The sequence below is a fragment of the Ctenocephalides felis genome, unplaced genomic scaffold (assembly GCF_003426905.1).
Source record: "Ctenocephalides felis isolate EL2017-DRISC unplaced genomic scaffold, ASM342690v1 CF-g0.4_SCAFFOLD_01492, whole genome shotgun sequence".
Classification (NCBI taxonomy): domain Eukaryota; kingdom Metazoa; phylum Arthropoda; class Insecta; order Siphonaptera; family Pulicidae; genus Ctenocephalides; species Ctenocephalides felis.
In genome coordinates this window covers 50,305,093-50,324,288 of record NW_020537646.1, presented here as the reverse complement: position 1 = coordinate 50,324,288, position 19,196 = coordinate 50,305,093, and the positions used below count along the sequence as shown (strand labels likewise).

General features: G+C 31.5%; 1 protein-coding gene across 1 annotated transcript in view; it reads left to right on the top strand.

Annotated features, from left to right (window-relative positions):
* Positions 1–19,196, top strand: part of LOC113369926 (CTP synthase) — a 181,320-nt gene that overhangs the window by 119,966 nt on the left and 42,158 nt on the right. Inside the window, exons 7-10 of the mRNA XM_026610548.1 lie at positions 9,214–9,370; positions 11,534–11,675; positions 11,749–11,856; positions 11,941–12,153. Of these exons, the coding sequence (XP_026466333.1) occupies positions 9,214–9,370; positions 11,534–11,675; positions 11,749–11,856; positions 11,941–12,153 (620 nt within the window). The remainder of the gene's footprint in view (positions 1–9,213; positions 9,371–11,533; positions 11,676–11,748; positions 11,857–11,940; positions 12,154–19,196) is intronic.

The window sequence follows — 19,196 nt, the reverse complement described above, 5'->3', positions numbered from 1 at the left end:
TTCCGTTAGACAGCGACGCGGCGCTTACGCGCTTTATATTTTGTCTCTATGCAGTTAAAGCAGTATGATTGCTTTGAAAAAAAGTTCAGATCTTCCAAAATATATCAAAATAAAGATAACATTTTTTCCAAAAAAAAATTTTTATAAAAAAAATTGTTTAAAAATTTTTTTTTAAAAAAAATTTTTTTTTCAAAAAAAAGTAATTTTTTGTCCAATTTAAAATTTCTAAAAAATCTTATTTTTTCGAAGTAAAATTTTTTCAAAAATGTTAATCGTTTTTAAAAAAATAATAATTTTTGGCACGGGAAGTTCCAGCAATTTGCCTTAAGGCACGATGCCTTAATTGCCATAAGACAGAATTCCACTTACAGCTAGTTTATCTAAAGTTCAGGAGCGAAAACAATTTGCACTCCGTCACCACCCACCAGATTAATTGGATTATAACTCCTTCAATTCTGATTTTATCAGAACTTGTAATATACTATTTTAAAGGTAATTAAATGAGATACAACTTTTTCTGACACTCTAGTTGGACTCTCTATCAATAGTTGTGTAACAGAAGAATAATAAAAAGCAATAATTAGTCAGTAAAGGACCTTGAATTTTCATCTATATATCTTTATAGATTTTTTCTATATATTTCATCTATATAGATTTTTTTCATGAAATCATGAGCTTTTTGGAAATCGTTTGCACTAAAGTTGTGGTATTTTCTAGAATCCGTCAAGATCTCTTAAACCAAGTTGATTCTAGAGGGAATACGATTATTTTTAATTTTGGTGCAAATGCCACTCAAAAACTATTTGCTTTAAATGAAAAAAATATTGTAGCTTTTTCTCGGTCAGTCTTATTTAGTAAAATTTGATGAAAACCTTGAGCTAAATCTAGAGTCGTAAAAAATCGTGGTAATGGAAAAGCGTCCGATTTTGTAATTGCGTTTAATTTTCTGAAATCGACGCAAATCCTCCATTTTTTATTTTCGTCAATATCGGTTTTTTTAGGGACAATAATTAAAGGAAAATTCCAAGGACTTTGCGAGTTTTGAATAGTATCGTCTGCTAACATCTGTGAAACTTGCCGGTGAATTTCTGTTTTATGAGCGTGCGGTAATAATAGGGTTTTATGTATATGGGTTTTTCATTATTTTCGACAGGGATACTATAAGTAAAAAATTCAAATTTTATTTTTATTTCTGACTAAAGTTCTAATATACTTTGAACAAATAATTTCAACTCAATTCAGTTTATATAATTCTTATTAATATTATGCAATGTTACAATATTAATAATAATCTGTTTCAAAACATTCAGCATTTTTCGAACATTTCGTTACAGTACGGGAAGTTCCAGCAATTTGTCTTAAGGGCATGATGCCATATACCCAACTAGTTCAATTTTTATAATTGCGTACAATTTATAAATTACATTTTTTTAGTAATAATTTAATATTCATTATTACTTAAGTTAAAATTTTAGGTGAATTAATTTGTAATATCTAATTCTAATTATAATTCTATTTATTGATTGTAATTCTAATTAATATGACACTATTCTTTCTAAGATCATGATGAAACAAATGAATTTTTGGCAGATTTTTGAAACAAAATACTGAATCGTTTTTCAGTAAGTAGAAATATTCTTTTGTATTGATATAATTTAGTAAAGTAAAGCAAGATCCAACATGCATGAATTTGAAAAAATAATGTACATGTATCCAATTTTGGACGCATTGTGTTATTTATTAAAATAAATTATATAATTTCATCTGTCAACATATATTGTATCTTATATTGTTTTAATTTATTGCACATCTTAGCTGGATTTTGGCAATAATATTGTAGTATCGACTATTAGTGTTACGCGCGGGTTTACTGGCTCCGGTTTTTTCAAATTTCCAATGTGTTCCACCAAGTTGATTTGAACAATATTTTCAGTATTAAAAGAAAAAACAATAGGCTTTCGAATGACGCTAATTAGAAGGTGGTCCAACTAAGCGCACTGCCGGAAAACATCAATTGAAAAATTATTTTATCTTTTTCCGTTAATAATAAATGATTATTTGGCATCGATTGTTCTACATAATGTGGTCAAAGCCAATATGAATAAAACCACGTAAATTTTTTTTCGATATCTTTTACGGTTACGCCAAAAAGTGAGTTTGTGAAAAGGGGCCGCTTTCACGCATTTTCAATGATATCTCGGCCATAAGTTGAGATACAAAGTTGAAAATTATCTGGTATATCGGTTTTTTTCAAAAAGACCTTTAAAATGGCGTATTTATTATTTTAATACCAGAGTGGGGCCGATTCTCTATGGCAAAGCGCTCATACCCTAAAAGTCATTTGATGTATCTCAATGAGGACTATCGTTTGTCAGCTTTGTGCGACGATCTACAAAACCGTGTTTTTGTAATTTGGAAAAAAGTGTTGAACTTTTCGTCCACATTTAAGCTCATACTACCGAATCGATTTAAAAAAATCAAAAACTGTTCGAAACATATTAGTTGGGAATGATACTAATTAGTTTCAGGTAAAAATCTACCGAGCCGTTTTCTTGTAATTAACTGTTGAAAAAAGAATTAAGCCGATTTTTATGCGCGTCGGATTTTGAATCACTCAGTGAAAGCTGAAATGATTCTGGGCGTCAGGTTGTTAAAGATTCAATGAGAATCCTTAGCAACAGTTTTACCGGACCGTTGTAACTCGATACTAAACTGAAGTTCCAATTGTTTGGTCAGGGTGGTTTCTTCGACCGATGGTTTCAGAAACAACTAGTTAATATTATTTCAGGGGGAAAGTACATTAACTACAAGCTTTAAGCCGCTGGCGAACTAAACACTTTGGACAATATTTTTATTATCCGCAAGACTTTTTATACTATTCCTACTTCGCCTACTCCCGTAGTGGGGTTGCTTTCTTGGCGAGAGTGGTGGTTCCGAGCCTTCCTTCATGCCCGTCCGATAGTTCCTTCGCGACGTTTCGGAGGTTGTTGTCGATTCATCTCGCCAAAATCCTTGGGGGGATGAGATGGTCATTGATTGGTCTATGATGAACTCATCTCGCTGAGGTCGTCGGTAATTGGTTATGATGCATTTCTCCTCCGATGACGTAGAATGCGTAAATATTATCGCCTTCCTCACACCCTCGCTGAATCACAGGGTAAAGTTTGTGTGACATCGTATTATCTTTTATCTTTATTTCACTTAGACTGACTAATAGGCTTAAGACATCTTATCTGTTTGCTTGGATAATGCAGATTGCATAAGTTCGTCATCATTTTCTTTCTTACGCTAGGGGGGCGTCCATTTATCACGTGCGGTTTTGAGGTGGAGGGGGTTTGACAAAAATCACAAAATATCACGTGGGGGAGGGATGGGTATAGTAAGGTATAACGTGTATTTATTTTTTAACTAATTTTTTTTTTTAAATTTCAAACATTTTCAAAAAAAATAAAAAAATACAGTTTTTCACGTAACTAAAAATTGAATATTACCATGTATCATCACGGGGAGGAGGGGTACAAAAATCCTTAAAAACTCGCTCACGTGATTAATGGACGCCCCTGAAGTCGTATGCTCGGAGGTCATAACGGGACCTCCGTATTCGTCACCGAGACCCTCCGGATATCCGTCCTTGTCGTACTTATGCCAAAACTACATCGTTGTGTGCGTAACTTTCTCTTGGTGACAGCAAATTGTACAAATATATTATGTATGTTTGTTAAAATTATTAATTGCTATATGACTAATAGTTATTTATTAAATATAGAATGTTACACACTCTCTCTATGAACTTACAGTCGTCTCGGCGGAAAGTCCATACATAGAAACATTCTATTGCATCGTAGTCCTCTTCTTAGGTCGACCGCGTTTTCTGATCTGTGCCTATGATGTCATCCTTATTATCGGGGCGACCTACTCCATAGCTGGTCGGGCTTCGCTGCTGTAGTATGACATATGGCCCGTCGCCTCGTGGTGCGAGTTTTGACGTAAACCCTCTTTTAGCGTTACTCAGCGTATGCATGACTACCTATACTCGGCGTTCAGGGTAATATGCTTGACCCGGTCGTCGTTGTTTGTCTGCGTACTTTTTGCGGTTGCCCTGTTGCTGCTCTGTTATTTCCAAAGTGTCAACTATTTTCCGTAACTTGTCGTCTTGCAGCTGACCCTGTCGTGTTTTCGGCGCGCTTCTGCTTGGGTAATCAATTGTGATCATCCCGATTTGTGTGACTGTGGGCCCTTCTTCGTCGATGTTGGGATGTGATAACGCGTCTGCTATCACGTTGATTCTCGCTAGGGACCCTAGCCTAAGGTATGATCATTCTGACGGTTGTATTGTTGTAGTATGCCAGTCGCGCCAGTCGTCCGTTGGGCGATTGTTGAAACCAGCTTAAGAGCCGCTGATCCGTAGCTACCGTAGTACATAGCTGCAAGCGTCGGTCCGTTTCAAGCTTAATATCATATTAAGCGCCTTCTTGAGAAATAGAAAAGCGTTTCTATCGTAAAAAAACGTAATCATGAGCTCGTACCAAAGCTCCTTCACTGACAGGAATCAACTTCCTATACGAGTGGTTGTACGGTGTATCGCCTTCTCCACAAAAATCGGATTTCTTGGAGGTTAGTTGTATGGCTTGATAGCAATTCTCTGCGGGAATCGCATATTGTTCAATCTTTTGTAGGCTTATTTCTTGAGCGCTAAAGGATGCTACATGGATCTTCTGAATCGCATTTATTTCATCGGTGTTGATCATTGTAGTGTGGTTTAAATTCTCATTGTTTGCTGGTACGATTGTTAGCGCAGTTTTCTTGATCGCTGGTGACCTATGTCTCTGTATAGCGTACCAGGATTCACGCTTACGGCATGTCTTGGCCGTGTGTCGCGGTTTTCTACAAAAGGGGCAGTTTTCCGTCTCTTGTTCAGGCTATTTAGTTCACATCTTTGCGTTGTTGTGACCTGGTGCCTGGGTGTTGATGTGCAGACTGGGCACTGACTCGGGGTGCGCTTGTACTCAAAGGGATAAACATAAAGATATGCAAACATTTTCATTTACCATTTTTGGACGATTACTATTACAAGGGAAGGGAGTAGGCACATTGATAGGCACATTGATTGGTAATGCTCGCGCATCATAAACTTTTCTTCGGACTTCTGTCGAATCATCGAAAAATTTGTAGTAATTGTACTTTCGCACTTTCCGATAACATAGAATTCCTATGGGCGCAGAGTAAATCGAAAAAAAATCGAAAATATAGGCCATGCTTTACTTATTATTATTATATATGATTACTAGCAAACCCGACGAACTCCGTTTCGCCACCAGATGGTTTCGTGAGAAAGATGAAGAAATTTTTTGTTTGTTTTATATTTGAAAAGGAAAAATTTGATTTTATTATACAACAATAATGAATTTATTTCAATTACAAAAATGAAGTGTTTTTAGTTGAACTTCTCTAAGTAAATGAAAGTGAATCCGCAAATTATCCGTTTCATTGAAGTGTTCTCTGGTAAACCACATTTTTTGTTTTTTGGTCTGATGATACCACAAACAAAGCGTATGGTTTTCCAACTTGTGAACAGGCAACGTATAAGTGCCCATGTGAAAAACAATTATTTTCTAAATAATATATTTGAAATTTATCCCGCAAACACTAAGCAAATGGCCCTGAGACTTGTAATTGCGAACGCAAGGCGAACTGCAAATTGCAATCGTTTGATGTCAAATGGAAGACCAGTCGGAATCATTGGTATGTCACCAAATCGCCAGCAATTTTTGATTGAATGGTGAAATTCAGTGCGTGTACATCATTATTCTTTGCGGCAAGAATTGCTCGTTGACTTAACCAAGCATAATTCTGATAATTCTCACTAATGTCATTACTCGAATTTTTAATTACGGTGCGTGAAGTTCCAGCAGCTTGCATTAAGGCACGATGCCATGCACCACTAATTTTCTTGCGGAGCCCGAGACCTTTCCAACGAATGCAAAATTGTCGAAATCGGTTCGTGCGATCTGGAGTTATTTTGTCAGGAAGGAAAACCCGACTTATTTATATATATAGTAGATGACCCGACAGACGTTGTCCTGTACGCACCTCTACGTTTTTTTAATATCCTATACTAATATTTATACCGTTCAGTTAAAAATAATCATTATTGTTTTTCGAGTTACTATTTACACCAATATATGAGTGATGTTAAATGTAGTACTGTTTCAAATAAAATGACTTATCTCAATTCCAACAGTTAACACTTTAATTATCCCTTTAACAAATATTAAAATATGTTCAATAGAATTATATATTAAAAATTATACACTGCAAATTTATTTCCAATAGCTCAATTTATTTTAATGCCAAGGATTATACAATTTTTCAGTCATACCTGTAGATGTGGATGTATAAATGAATGATTTTTATTTATTCACGGCTAAAACATTGATTCCAAATTTATCACCATGTATTTATTGTCATACCATAGATACACGTGTTGAAAATTAAAATCTTTTAAAAAGTATAACAAATTCAGAAAGAATTAATATATAGCATGCGGTCAAGGTACAATATCACTTCGGATTTTTCTACGCAAAATAATTGCTTCAATAATGTTGCCTACAATTTTTATAATTTCGTACCATATTTTATGTGGCTTTTAGTATTTTAATATCTAAATTGCATTTTTCACACTAATAATTCAATATACATTATTACTTAAGTTCATATTTGAAGTGAATTAATTTGTCAAATACTGTTCAAATGTGCTCTATTCAACCTACTATCAACAAAATTATTGCAGTAAATGGAGAGGAAAAAAGCGTATGCCCAGCTAATCTTAATCTAAAGTTCAGAAGTGAAAACAATTTGCATTTCGTAACCACCCCCTGCATTAATTGGATTATAACTCTTTTAATTCTGATTTTATCATAACTTGTAATATACTATTTTAAAGGTGATTAAATCAGCTACAACTTTTTCTATCATAAATTTTACCGTAACTTCTCTTATTTTGAAACGGCGAAGGGTTAAAGGGCTCGAAAGACACTCCGGTTGGACAGCCGCGCACTCTTTAAACAATTAGAACTCTATCAATATTTGTGTAACAAAAAAATGATAAAAACCAATAACCAGTCTGAAAAATATCTTGAATTTTTATATATATACTTTTATACGTATTCTTTCAGAGATATTATAATGAGAAATTGGTTGTTTTATTTAATGGATTTTTTTATGAAATCATGAGTTTTTTGAAAATCGATTATACTAATGTTATGGTATTTTCTAGAAACCATCAAGATCTCTCAAACCAAGTTAATTCTAGATGGAAAACGATTATTTTTAATTTTGGTGGAAATGGCACTCATAAACTATTTGATTTAAATGAAAAAAAAAATTGTATGCATCTTTTAATTGCATGATAGCTCACTCATTTTACACGCAGAAGTACTTCTTTTAAAGCTTATTTTGAGAACTATAAAAACCCATTTTCATAATTAACTTAATATTGTTCCTAGAACACTTTAAAAATTAAAAAAAAATTAAAATAGCGATTTATTAGGATTTTTATTGATATAATTTTGTTCATTACATGATTTTCGTTAAAATGTATATTTTTGAAGATATTAGCAAAAAACAATAAAAAAAGGCAAAAAAGAAACAAATTTTCAGTAGCCAGTAACTTGAAAAGTATTTGCTTTTTTGTAAAACATTATTAAACATTTTTCTCTTATAATTAGTTCTTTTATCCACAGCCAACGTTATTACACCACTGAAAAGAAATGGCATCCCCACGGGTAGTGCAAAGGAGTCTAAATTGTTTTCCCTTTTGAACTTGAGAGTAAGATGAACCTAATTCCAAACGAATTGGAAAACAGTAAAAAAAAGTTCAGACCCAAAGCGCTCCATTGAGTAAATATTCCGTACAAAGAGCCAACCATATGAATTTTTGACACAATGGTCTGACAATCTAATAATTTTTTGAATAAGTAATTTTTTTTGTATTGTGACATGATTGTGACTTAGTATAGTAAGGCAAAACGACTGCAAATTGAATATTTTTGAGTGCAATCACTTATGGCTCGTCTTCTTTGCACGAATTCGTACGGCAAATCTGTTCGCAAAGTGCGCAAACAAAATTATTGCAAGCAAAAGCAAAGCACGCGTACGTTGAGAACACGATTCGCCGTGCGCGTCAGACGCATGCGCAGACTGTAGACGCCTGTTATATTATTTGCATCTTATATTAATTTAATTTTTGGCACATCTCAGCTGCTTTTCGGCAATAATAATGTAGACATTACATTTTCCTTATTTATAATCATGAATTTATTATATTTTAATATTGCCTTAGCCTATAAGTGAATAGAAATGTTTGGAAAATGACAGTTGTCATTTGTTTTTAATGTCAAACCATGCCTTAAATATTTTAAAGGTTAAACAATGATAAGCGGTTTTTTGTAATTTTTTCCATTTATATCTACAATCTAACTATATTTCTATGAATCAAAACATTCTAGAAAATTTCCCGAACAAACTTCAGAAAGATTCATGAAAATCCGAATTATAGTTTAGGAGGTTTAATGAAACTTACATTGTTACAGAAGAATTTTATATATAAGATATAGAAGATAATATACAATTATTAATACAGTAAAACTCCATTTATCCGAACTCCGACTATCCGAACTCCAATTATCCGAATCACTTTCAGAAAAAAATTGTCCAAAAAAAGTCTAAGTGCGCTATTATTCCTCCACCAGCAAAGCCAGTGTGTAGGCACATTGTATGTTTTGATTTGACGGAGATGTTTACAAAACAATGATTTTTATTTCTAAACTTGTACATTTTTTTTAACTCGTTTAAGTACATTTTATTTATATTTAAAACATGTGAAAATGTCATGTTTCTTTCATTTAATTCAATAAAAATATAGTGCAATATCAAAACGTAACTTTTTTTCTCTCCAATGGCAATTTTTTTAAAAAAACTCCGATTATCCGAATATTTGATTATCCGAATGGGTCCCGGTCCCCATTAATTCGGATAATTGGAGTTCTACTGTATTACATAAAATGTATATGTATTGAAAATAACGAGAAAAATTATACATATCGCATAGAATAGCATAAGATTTAGCATCGCGCTGTGCATTTAGACATCTATACAATTACTTTGTAAATGTTCATTTCTAAAATATGTTTACAATTTTCATTTATATTTTAGCGGAGTAATAGTTCCTGGTGGCTTTGGGTCAAGAGGCATGGAGGGTAAGATACTAGCTTGTCAGTGGTGTCGTGAGATGAAAAAACCTTTTCTAGGAATATGTCTAGGTCTGCAAGCCGCTGTTATAGAGTATGCAAGAAATGTCTTGAAGTTGAAGGTTTGGATATTTATTATCTTGTGTATTATTTTTTCTCTATTTACATTTTGTTATAAGATTTTTAATAATTAATGAAGCCATAGTTTCAGTTGTAGGAAAACAGTTTTTTAGTTTAATTTTTGTTATTTTGTATAATAAAAATAATTTATCTTTTTATTTAACTTCCAGAGCCTTTACTAATAAATCCGATTTGTTGGTTTTGTTTTTTGACGTTTCAAGTCATTTACGTCTGATACGAAAATAGGAAAACGTATGTGTATGTCTGTATGTGTATATGTAAATAGGATGAAATTTCATCTATTGTTGGCATTGTCTCAAAAACGGCTGCGCCGATTTCAAATACTCTAAAGCTATTTCTTGATAGTCCATAAGTATTTGCCTTTATCATATAGTTTGTTCGATCGATTTCATGAAGCATTTTATGAATTCCGGGCAAGTTACCGATTTTTGCGGCAATTATCTAAGTTTTGAAAAAATGGCAACGTTAGAGTATACAAAGTTTTTTATTCAATGATGTATAATATTCACTTAATTCATTGTTAATATTTATTAAATAGAAATAAGTTATAGGTAAATGATTAGCAAACTTTGTTATACATATACCTGTAATTCACTCATAAATTAATATGTTCTGATTCATTTTATCTTATTGATTGATCTTATCGGAATGTTGCTACAAGGCAAAATACCAATTGCACCTGGCAGTATCCATTACTTTCCATATTATGATGTACAAGTGTTAAGAATTCCGAGTTTCTTATAGCACGATTACCAACAACGCGATAGCAGGTTTTGCAACACGAATCAACTTGTACGTTTTTCCTCGTTTTTTATAACACGGTTCTTTTTATTACGCGGTATTACAATTCCAAGTGATTCAGAATGAAAATGGTTAACAAACACCGACTTACTTGTTTATTTCGGAAATAAAGTTTTCTCTTTTACTATAAATTAATGGATGCAATCTACAAATACTAATTAGATTAAAAAATGTATAATTTAAATCCCAATATTCCAAAGTTTAATAATTGAGCTCAGCCCATTAAAGTTAATTAAATAAAATTAAATCACTTATCGCAGTCCCTTAAAATTTATACTAGTTTAGATTACGTAACCAAATCTCCGCCGGGCTCGGAACGGAATAAGGTCTTGCAATAAATGCAAGTTGATTCTTCTTTTTACTAGTGGAAATTTTTCTCTATTTTTAGCAATTATTTTTTGTATATTAGTTAAAAATCAATCTTCTTTGACAGGTTTATATTTTTTTCTTGGTCTATACATACTTGTGAAATGGTACTATGTCATTTTGTCCATTGCACAAGTATGTCATTTTATCCGAAATTGAACGAAAACGAATAATTTATGAAAATTCGACTAAGAATATGATTATTGCAATAAAATTGTTCGAAATCGCTGAAACTGACATAATTTTTAATTGATTTTAATTGAAATAATTTCGAATATCAATAAATAGATCAGCAAAGAAACATGAGAAAAACACCTTGAAAATAAACTTTTCAAGGCGCGAAGCACTTTTAAACTGGTTACTCCGACAAGACAATGGCGCTCAACATCTGACAGGATTATATTATTTTTATTATATTATTATATTATATTATATTATTTCATGTTATACTGTCGCGGAAACGTCATTTAGTTCCTATTTCCCAAAGTCATAGACATGTCACAAATTTTTATTCTTCATATTTTGTAATTTTATATTTTTATGTAAATTTTTAATCATCATTCTAGCAACTTAAATGCAGCTGATACAATATCTCAAAATTATTTTTAAAAGTATGAGTTAGAAGAGCGGGCGAAAAACTTAAATATAGAATAAGACGAAACACCATTACATGAACTTAAACTTAAGTGATGAAATTCCGTGTTTGTATAAGGATAAATATCAAAGTGAAGTAACTTCATAATATTGAAAAAACAGCTGTCAGACTCTGAAAATTTAGTTTGAGTTCTAACATTCTTTTTCAAACAAGTCAATAAAAAAAGAAAGTTAAAATTCTTCTTCAAACCTTTAAAATTATCTAATTTCATGTAGCAATCATCTTAATTTTCATTGCCTTTCTAAATGAAAACTATGTGGCCTGTGTTTAAAATAAATATTTGTAATAAATTTACTAATAGGAATTACATTTTTTCTTCCAGAATGCTAACACAACTGAAATGGATCCAACGACAGATGATGCCATAGTCATCGACATGCCTGAACATCATACTGGTACATTGGGCGGAACAATGCGCTTGGGAAAGCGTACTACAATATTCAAAAATGAAGATTCATTGCTAAGTATGTGTATAGCATCATGTTTTGCTTTATGTAATAGGTTTATCGAATATTATATTTCATATTTGTATTATAGAGAAATTATATGGTGGAAGAAATGAGATTCAGGAGCGACATCGCCATCGCTATGAAGTTAATCCTGCCTATGTGGCTCGATTGGAGGAGAAGGGCTTGAAATTTGTTGGTAATATTGTTAAAATATATAAATATTATATTTGCTTTCAGATTTGAATCGCATTCTAAATTTACAGTTTATTGAAATTTGCAGGACATGATTCAGAAAAAGTGCGAATGGAAATTATTGAATTACCAAGTCATCCTTTCTATGTAGGAGTTCAATATCATCCTGAATATTTATCTAGACCGCTAAATCCTTCCCCGCCATTCCTGGGATTAATTTTAGCATCTATTGGACAATTAAATAATTACATTGCTCATGGTTGCCGACTATCTCCTAAAAATTTGTCAGATGAATCAGAAGGCAAGTTCTTAGTTGCTAATATATAAAACGTATTTATGGCTTAGGTAACAGTTTATATATACATTCAGGCATACTTGTACCACACACACACACACAAATATATTTATTTTATTTTAGTGATATGGATTCTTCAACAGAGTATCTTATTTTGATCCCTAGAAACCGAAAATCATATGTGCTAAGCGTCTTTTTTGATCTATACAAATCGACCCGCCATATATATATATATATATATATATATATATATATATATATATATATATATATATATAACAAATGTATTCTGAGTGGATAATAGATATTAATTTGGAAATATGAACAAACAACACTCTTCTTGCACTAATTTATTAAATAATAATTTTCACAAACGTTTCGAGACTAGGTTTGTCTCATCATCAGTGTGTTATAATTAAAAAAATTTAAAATATGGAAATCTAAATAATGTTCTGTTTTTCATTACAAGTCGTTCACTGCACGCTGCTCTTTTAATACCAACTGTCTTCGGTATTCGTATTCTCTCCTACTTGAAAACCACTTGAAATTGTAAAGTCACTCAATCAGATAGGAAAGAAAGGATTAGGGTCCAGTTGAAAAATAGATGTCGTTAGGAGAAAAAATATTCTATGATGAGATGGTTTGTTTATAAGATTTGTTATACATTGTTATAATTAAAAGTGTATGTACATCTATATATAAGCTACAAAGTATGAATGAGATTCAGATATGTATCATGTAATATATTGGTATCTGTCCGTAAATTTACTGTGTTACTTGTATGGGCTATTAACATCGATTCTGCAATACTTCTTTTAAATAAATCTTGTTCATAATATAAAATGTGCGGATTATTGAAATCGAAACTATGGCTGTTAGAGATAGCGTGGTCTACAAGTGTACTTTTTTGTTGTATGTTATTATTCTTACTTTGTTTGCTTTGTAATTCGTGCTGTCTTAATCTTTTTTCTAAATTTTGACATGTTTGCCCAATATAAGATGACTCACAGTTCAAACAGTTTATTTTGTACACCACATCTTTTCTTTTTTTAGTAGGTGTATTGTCTTTAATGTTTGTGTATATGTCTTGCAGTTGTAGTACAACTACAAGACATATACACAAACATTAAAGACAATACACCTACTAAAAAAAGAAAAGATGTGGTGTACAAATTAAACTGTTTGAACTGTGAGTCCGTGTGTGAAGTCAGTTGTAGTACAACTACAAGACATATACACAAACATTAAAGACAATACACCTACTAAAAAAAGAAAAGATGTGGTGTACAAAATAAACTGTTTGAACTGTGAGTCATCTTATATTGGGCAAACATGTCAAAATTTAGAAAAAAGATTAAGACAGCACGAATTACAAAGCAAACAAAGTAAGAATAATAACATACAACAAAAAAGTACACTTGTAGACCACGCTATCTCTAACAGCCATAGTTTCGATTTCAATAATCCGCACATTTTATATGATGAACAAGATTTATTTAAAAGAAGTATTGCAGAATCGATGTTAATAGCCCATACAAGTAACACAGTAAATTTACGGACAGATACCAATATATTACATGATACATATCTCAATCTCATTCATACTTTGTAGCTTATATATAGATGTACATACACTTTTAATTATAACAATGTATAACAAATCTTATAAACAAACCATCTCATCATAGAATATTTTTTCTCCTAACGACATCTATTTTTCAACTGGACCCTAATCCTTTCTTTCCTATCTGATTGAGTGACTTTACAATTTCAAGTGGTTTTTAAGTAGGAGAGAATACGAATACCGAAGACAGTTGGTATTAAAAGAGCAGCGTGCAGTGAACGACTTGTAATGAAAAACACAACATGCTAATTTAGATTTCCATATTTTAAAATTTTTTAATTATAACACACTGATGATGAGACAAACCTAGTCTCGAAACGTTTGTGAAAATTATTATTTAATAAATTAGTGCAAGAAGAGTGTTGTTTGTTCATATTTCCAAATATATATATATATATATATATATATATATATATATATATATATATATATATACTAGCAAACCTGACGAACTCCGTTTTGCCACAAGATGGTTTCGTAAGAAAGATGAAGAAATTTTTTGTTTATTTTATATTTGAAAAGGAAAAATTTGATTTTATTACACAACAGTAATGAATTTATTTCGATTACAAAAATAGTGTTTTTTAGTTGAACTTCTCTAAGTAAATGAAAGTGAATCCGCAAATTATGCGTTTCATTGAAGTGCTCTTAAACCACATTTTTTGTTTTTTGGTCTGACACAAACAAAGCGGATGGTTTTCCAACTCGTGAACGGGGAACGTATAACTGCCCATGTGAAAAACAATGATTTTCTAAATAATCTATTAGAAATTTATCCCGCAAACACTAAGCGATTGGGTTTGCGACTTGTTATTGCGAACGCAAGGCGAACTGGAAATTGCAATCGTTTGAAGTCAAACAGAAGACAGGTCGGAATCATTGGTATGTCACCAAATCGCCAGCAATTTTTGATTGAATGGTGAAATTCAGTGCGTGTACATCATTATTTTTTGCGACAAGAATTGCTCGTTGACTTAACCAAGTATAATTCTGATAATTCTCACTAATGTAATTCCTCGAATTTTTAATTACGGTGCGTGAAGTTCCAGCAGCTTGCATTAAGGCACGATGCCATGCACAACTAATTTTCGGCGATCTTAATATCGTTTGGCAATTCATTATATATTTTACTAGCGCTCAATATGACATTTCCTCTCAATTTCTTCTTTCTATTGTGTTCAATGTGATAATTGCTGTGTTGTCTAGTGTAGTGTTCATGTATATCTTGAATTCTGCCTATTGTTGTACTTGTTTTAATTTTATTATATTTCATTTTGTGTATTATTTGCATTTCTCTACTTTTATTATGTTGTTTAGTTGTTTAGTTTCTGTTTGTAAGTACTTGGTGGGTGTCAAGTGTGGAAGATTATACGATATTTTTATGGCTTTATTCATTATTATCTGTATGTCATTTAAGTTAGCTTTAGTTGTTTGACTCCAAGTATTTATTCCATATAAAATTATGGGTATTATATGTGCTTTTAAAATCAATATCTTTTTTTTTTTCGAAAGAATGGATTCGTTTTAAAGCTCCTGTTAATGCCGCTATCTTCTTTTTAATTTCATTTATATGGTTTGTCCATGTTAGCTTTTCGTGTATTATAAGGCCCAAGTATTTTATATATTTCACTTCTTCTATTTCTGTATTATTTATTTTAATGTTTATTTTAGTAAATTCCTTACACTTTTTCCAATGTTGATCGTTAATTTATTTTCAATTAGCCATTCAGAATATAATTTCATGTCTTTGTTAATAATTTCTTCTAATATTTTTTCATCTTTGTCTGCATAGACTATGGCAGTATCATCGGCGTTATAGCATGTACGAGGTCTGTTCAAAAAGTACCCGGAATTTTCGTTTTTTCAAAAAAATATTTATTTATTCGTCTACATTAATGTGGTCCCCTTCAAAGTAGTCCCCCCCAGATATAATACACTTATGCCAGCGTTTTTTCCAATTTTCGAAGCACCCTTGATATTCACTTTTTGATATGTCCTTGAGCACTCTCGGCGATTTTCTTCAATCGAGGAAAACCGCCGTCCTTTCATGGGTCTCTTCAACTTTGGGAATAGGAAAAAGTCACACGGAGCCATATCTGGTGAATATGGAGGTTGGGGCATGACTACGGTATTGTTTTTGGCCAAAAAATTACGAACAAGCAACGACGAGTGAGGAATTTTGGAATGAATTTTGCTGCCACTCGTTTCATGCCCAAAACATTTGAAAAAATGTTATGACATGAGCCAATTGATATGCCAACTTCATCAGCAACTTCTCTAATTGTGATTCGGCGATCATTCATAACCATTTTTTCCACTTCTTTCACATTTTCATCGTTTGTTGACGTGCTGGGTCGACCGGAGCGTTCGTCATCTTCAACGTCTTCGCGGCCATCTTGGAAACTTGTTTTTTTCATAGCAGACTCACCATAGGCTTTTTGTAACATTTCACACACTTTGTTACACTTTATTTCATTTTTTACGCAAAATTTAATACAAATTCTTTGACTTTTCAATTCTTCCATTGTAAAAATCGCCGAGCTCAGAAAAACACGTCGAACTTAGCGACTACCACAGACAAAGTAAACAGTGAATATAGCTGAAAATTTCATCATACTTTAGGGGCATGTATACCAACACAATAAAAAAAAAATTTGACAATCAGACACTCCAGACCCGCGAAATTTAAAAATTCCGGGTACTTTTTGAACACACCTCGTATTTTCCCATCAATTTTGTCTCTTGAAGATTGTTTGTATAGATGAGATACAGTGAAGGTCCTAGAACTGGTGGGACTCCACAGTTTACTGTGCGTCTGTCACTTGCCACGTTATCAACCATGGTCTTTACTTGTCTTTCTGATAGGAATTCTTTGATAATGCTAAGTGACAAACTCTCTAATCCCAGCTCTATTAGTTTCATAATTAATATATTATGATCCACCGTATCAAAACCTTTTGTAAGTCTATGAATATCGCTACTGTATGCTTATTTTCTTCAAGGTGCTCACTTATGGTATTAGTTAAATCCATCAATGCACCTTGAGTATTTGATGACGGTAAAAAAACATATTGATTTTTGACAATTTTTTTAATGAGAAAATTAAGTAATCTTTCTTTTATTACTTTTTCATATATATTGGAGAATATGTTATTGTTATGGGTCTGTAGTTATTTGGATCTGTTTTGTTTCCTGTTTTAAAAATTGGTTTTATTGTAGCCATTTTAAGGCACGATGGAAATACACCACATTCTGTGTATCTATTTATTAAAACAGCAAGTATTGGAGCTATTAGATTTATTATTTTTTAGTGTTAGTTATTATTTTGTTTCTTTTGTCTTTCCCAGGTGCAGCGTTATTTTTCAGATTTTCAACAATTTTTTTTATTTCTTTCTCATCTGTTAATTCAAAAATTTCGATTTTCTTTTTAGGTCTGTGTATTGATGGTTTATAGTTGCAATGATCCATTTTTTTGTAGTTTCATACCTATCTCAGCAAAATGTTTGTTGAGATACTCCGCAATGTCTTCATTTTTTGTAAGAAATATATTTTTATCCTTATGTTGAATTTTTATCTTCCCGTATGGTAAGTTATTGTAATGGGCCGAAAATCGAAATTGAAAATTTTTACATTTCTCGACGTTTTGAAGGTTTCTGAACATTTTGGCATACCTCAGAAAAAATGGATGTGTTCAAATTTCGACTTTTTGAGAGAACGGAGCATCCGACTTGAATGTTCTAACAAACATTTTAGAACAGAAGTGTTTATCAGATTTTGGCAAAGGCAGGCCCAGCCATTTCGAAGATACGGAGCTAAATGTGCAAAAAATGGCAGTTTTTGAGAGAACTAAGCGTCCGATTTAAATAATTCAAAGATTAACTTCCAATATTCGTATTTTATAGACAAAATATAAGAGCTTATGAATTGTATGACAACGTTTATATTTGTTTACATAAAAAGTAAATAAACAAAACTTGATCAATCTGATTTAAAATGAAGGACTTTGTCTTAATATTTATAAAAATTATATAAAATGAATTGTAAAGTTAAATTTATTTGTTTGAAGTATATAAGTGAGCTTTAGAACTTTAGCTAGAGTTAAAATTAAAATCCGAATTATTTTCAATATTCAAAAAAAAATTCTTAAATTAAAAAATAGATTTTTTTTCTTTTCCCAAAAGCAATCGTTTCATCAACACAAGCAGAACGTTTTAATAATCATTCAAATCAGATGCTTAGTTCTCTCAAAAACTGTCATTTTTTGCACATTTAGCTCTGTTACCAAAAACTAACCACCACTTATACTCATCATTACAAATTGAATGTTCTTTGGATCATTCAAATCTGATACTTCGTTCTCTTCAAAACTCGATTTATATTATCTGCACTCTCTGCTCCATATCTCCGAAACGGCTGAACCTGCCTTTGCCAAAAACTAATCAACATATTTCTCTATCAATAAAATTGAATGTTTTTTAAACCATTCAAATTGGTTGACCAATTTGAACAAAACAAAGTTCTAATATATTTTGAACAAATAATTTCAACTTTGCAATTCAGTTTATATAATTCTTATTAATATTAGGCAATGTTACAATATTAATAATAATCTGTTTCAAAACATTCAGTATTTCTCGAATATTTCGTTACAGTAGGGTAAGTTCCAGCAATTTTTTCTTGAGGAACGATGCCATACATCCAACTAGTTCAATATTTTCTTTATATTCATTTTTATTTTTTCCTCCTCCTAATGTTTATTAAAAATTTATTAGTTTCCATATTTTTCGAGAGTCACATTCACATTTTTTGTTTCTTCTGAATAGTATAGTCTTTTTGTTTTGTAGATCATATTTTTTATATATATTTTTATGTTATTATATTTTATTTTTATGGCATTATATTTGCTTACTTCATTTAGATAGCATTTCTTTAAATTATTGTAAAATTTGTTTCTGTATTTCATTAAGTTAATAATTTCTTCTGTTATCCAGGTATCTTCTCTGGCTCTTATTGTTTCTTTGATCTTATTTTCTTTTGCTGCATCCTGTATAATTTTTATTAAATCCTCTAATTCATCCACTATTTTAGAGTCTAACTTACAAGCTATTGTCTTTTCTAGTCCTTCTAAATCTATGCTATATCTAGTTATTTTATGCCTTTTTGGTTTGATTCTCGGCGTATTTTGTATAAATACTGTTATTATTTTGTGATCAGGTATTTTTGTGTCTTCTATTTCTATATTAATCTTCTTTTTATAATTAGACTAGCAAACCCGACGAACTTTGTTTCGCCACCAGATGGTTTCGTGAGAAAGATGCAGAAATTTGTTGTTTGTTTTATATTTGAAAAGGAAAAATTTGATTTTATTACACAACAGTAATGAATTTATTTCGATTAAAAAAATGAGTTGAACTTCTCTAAGTAA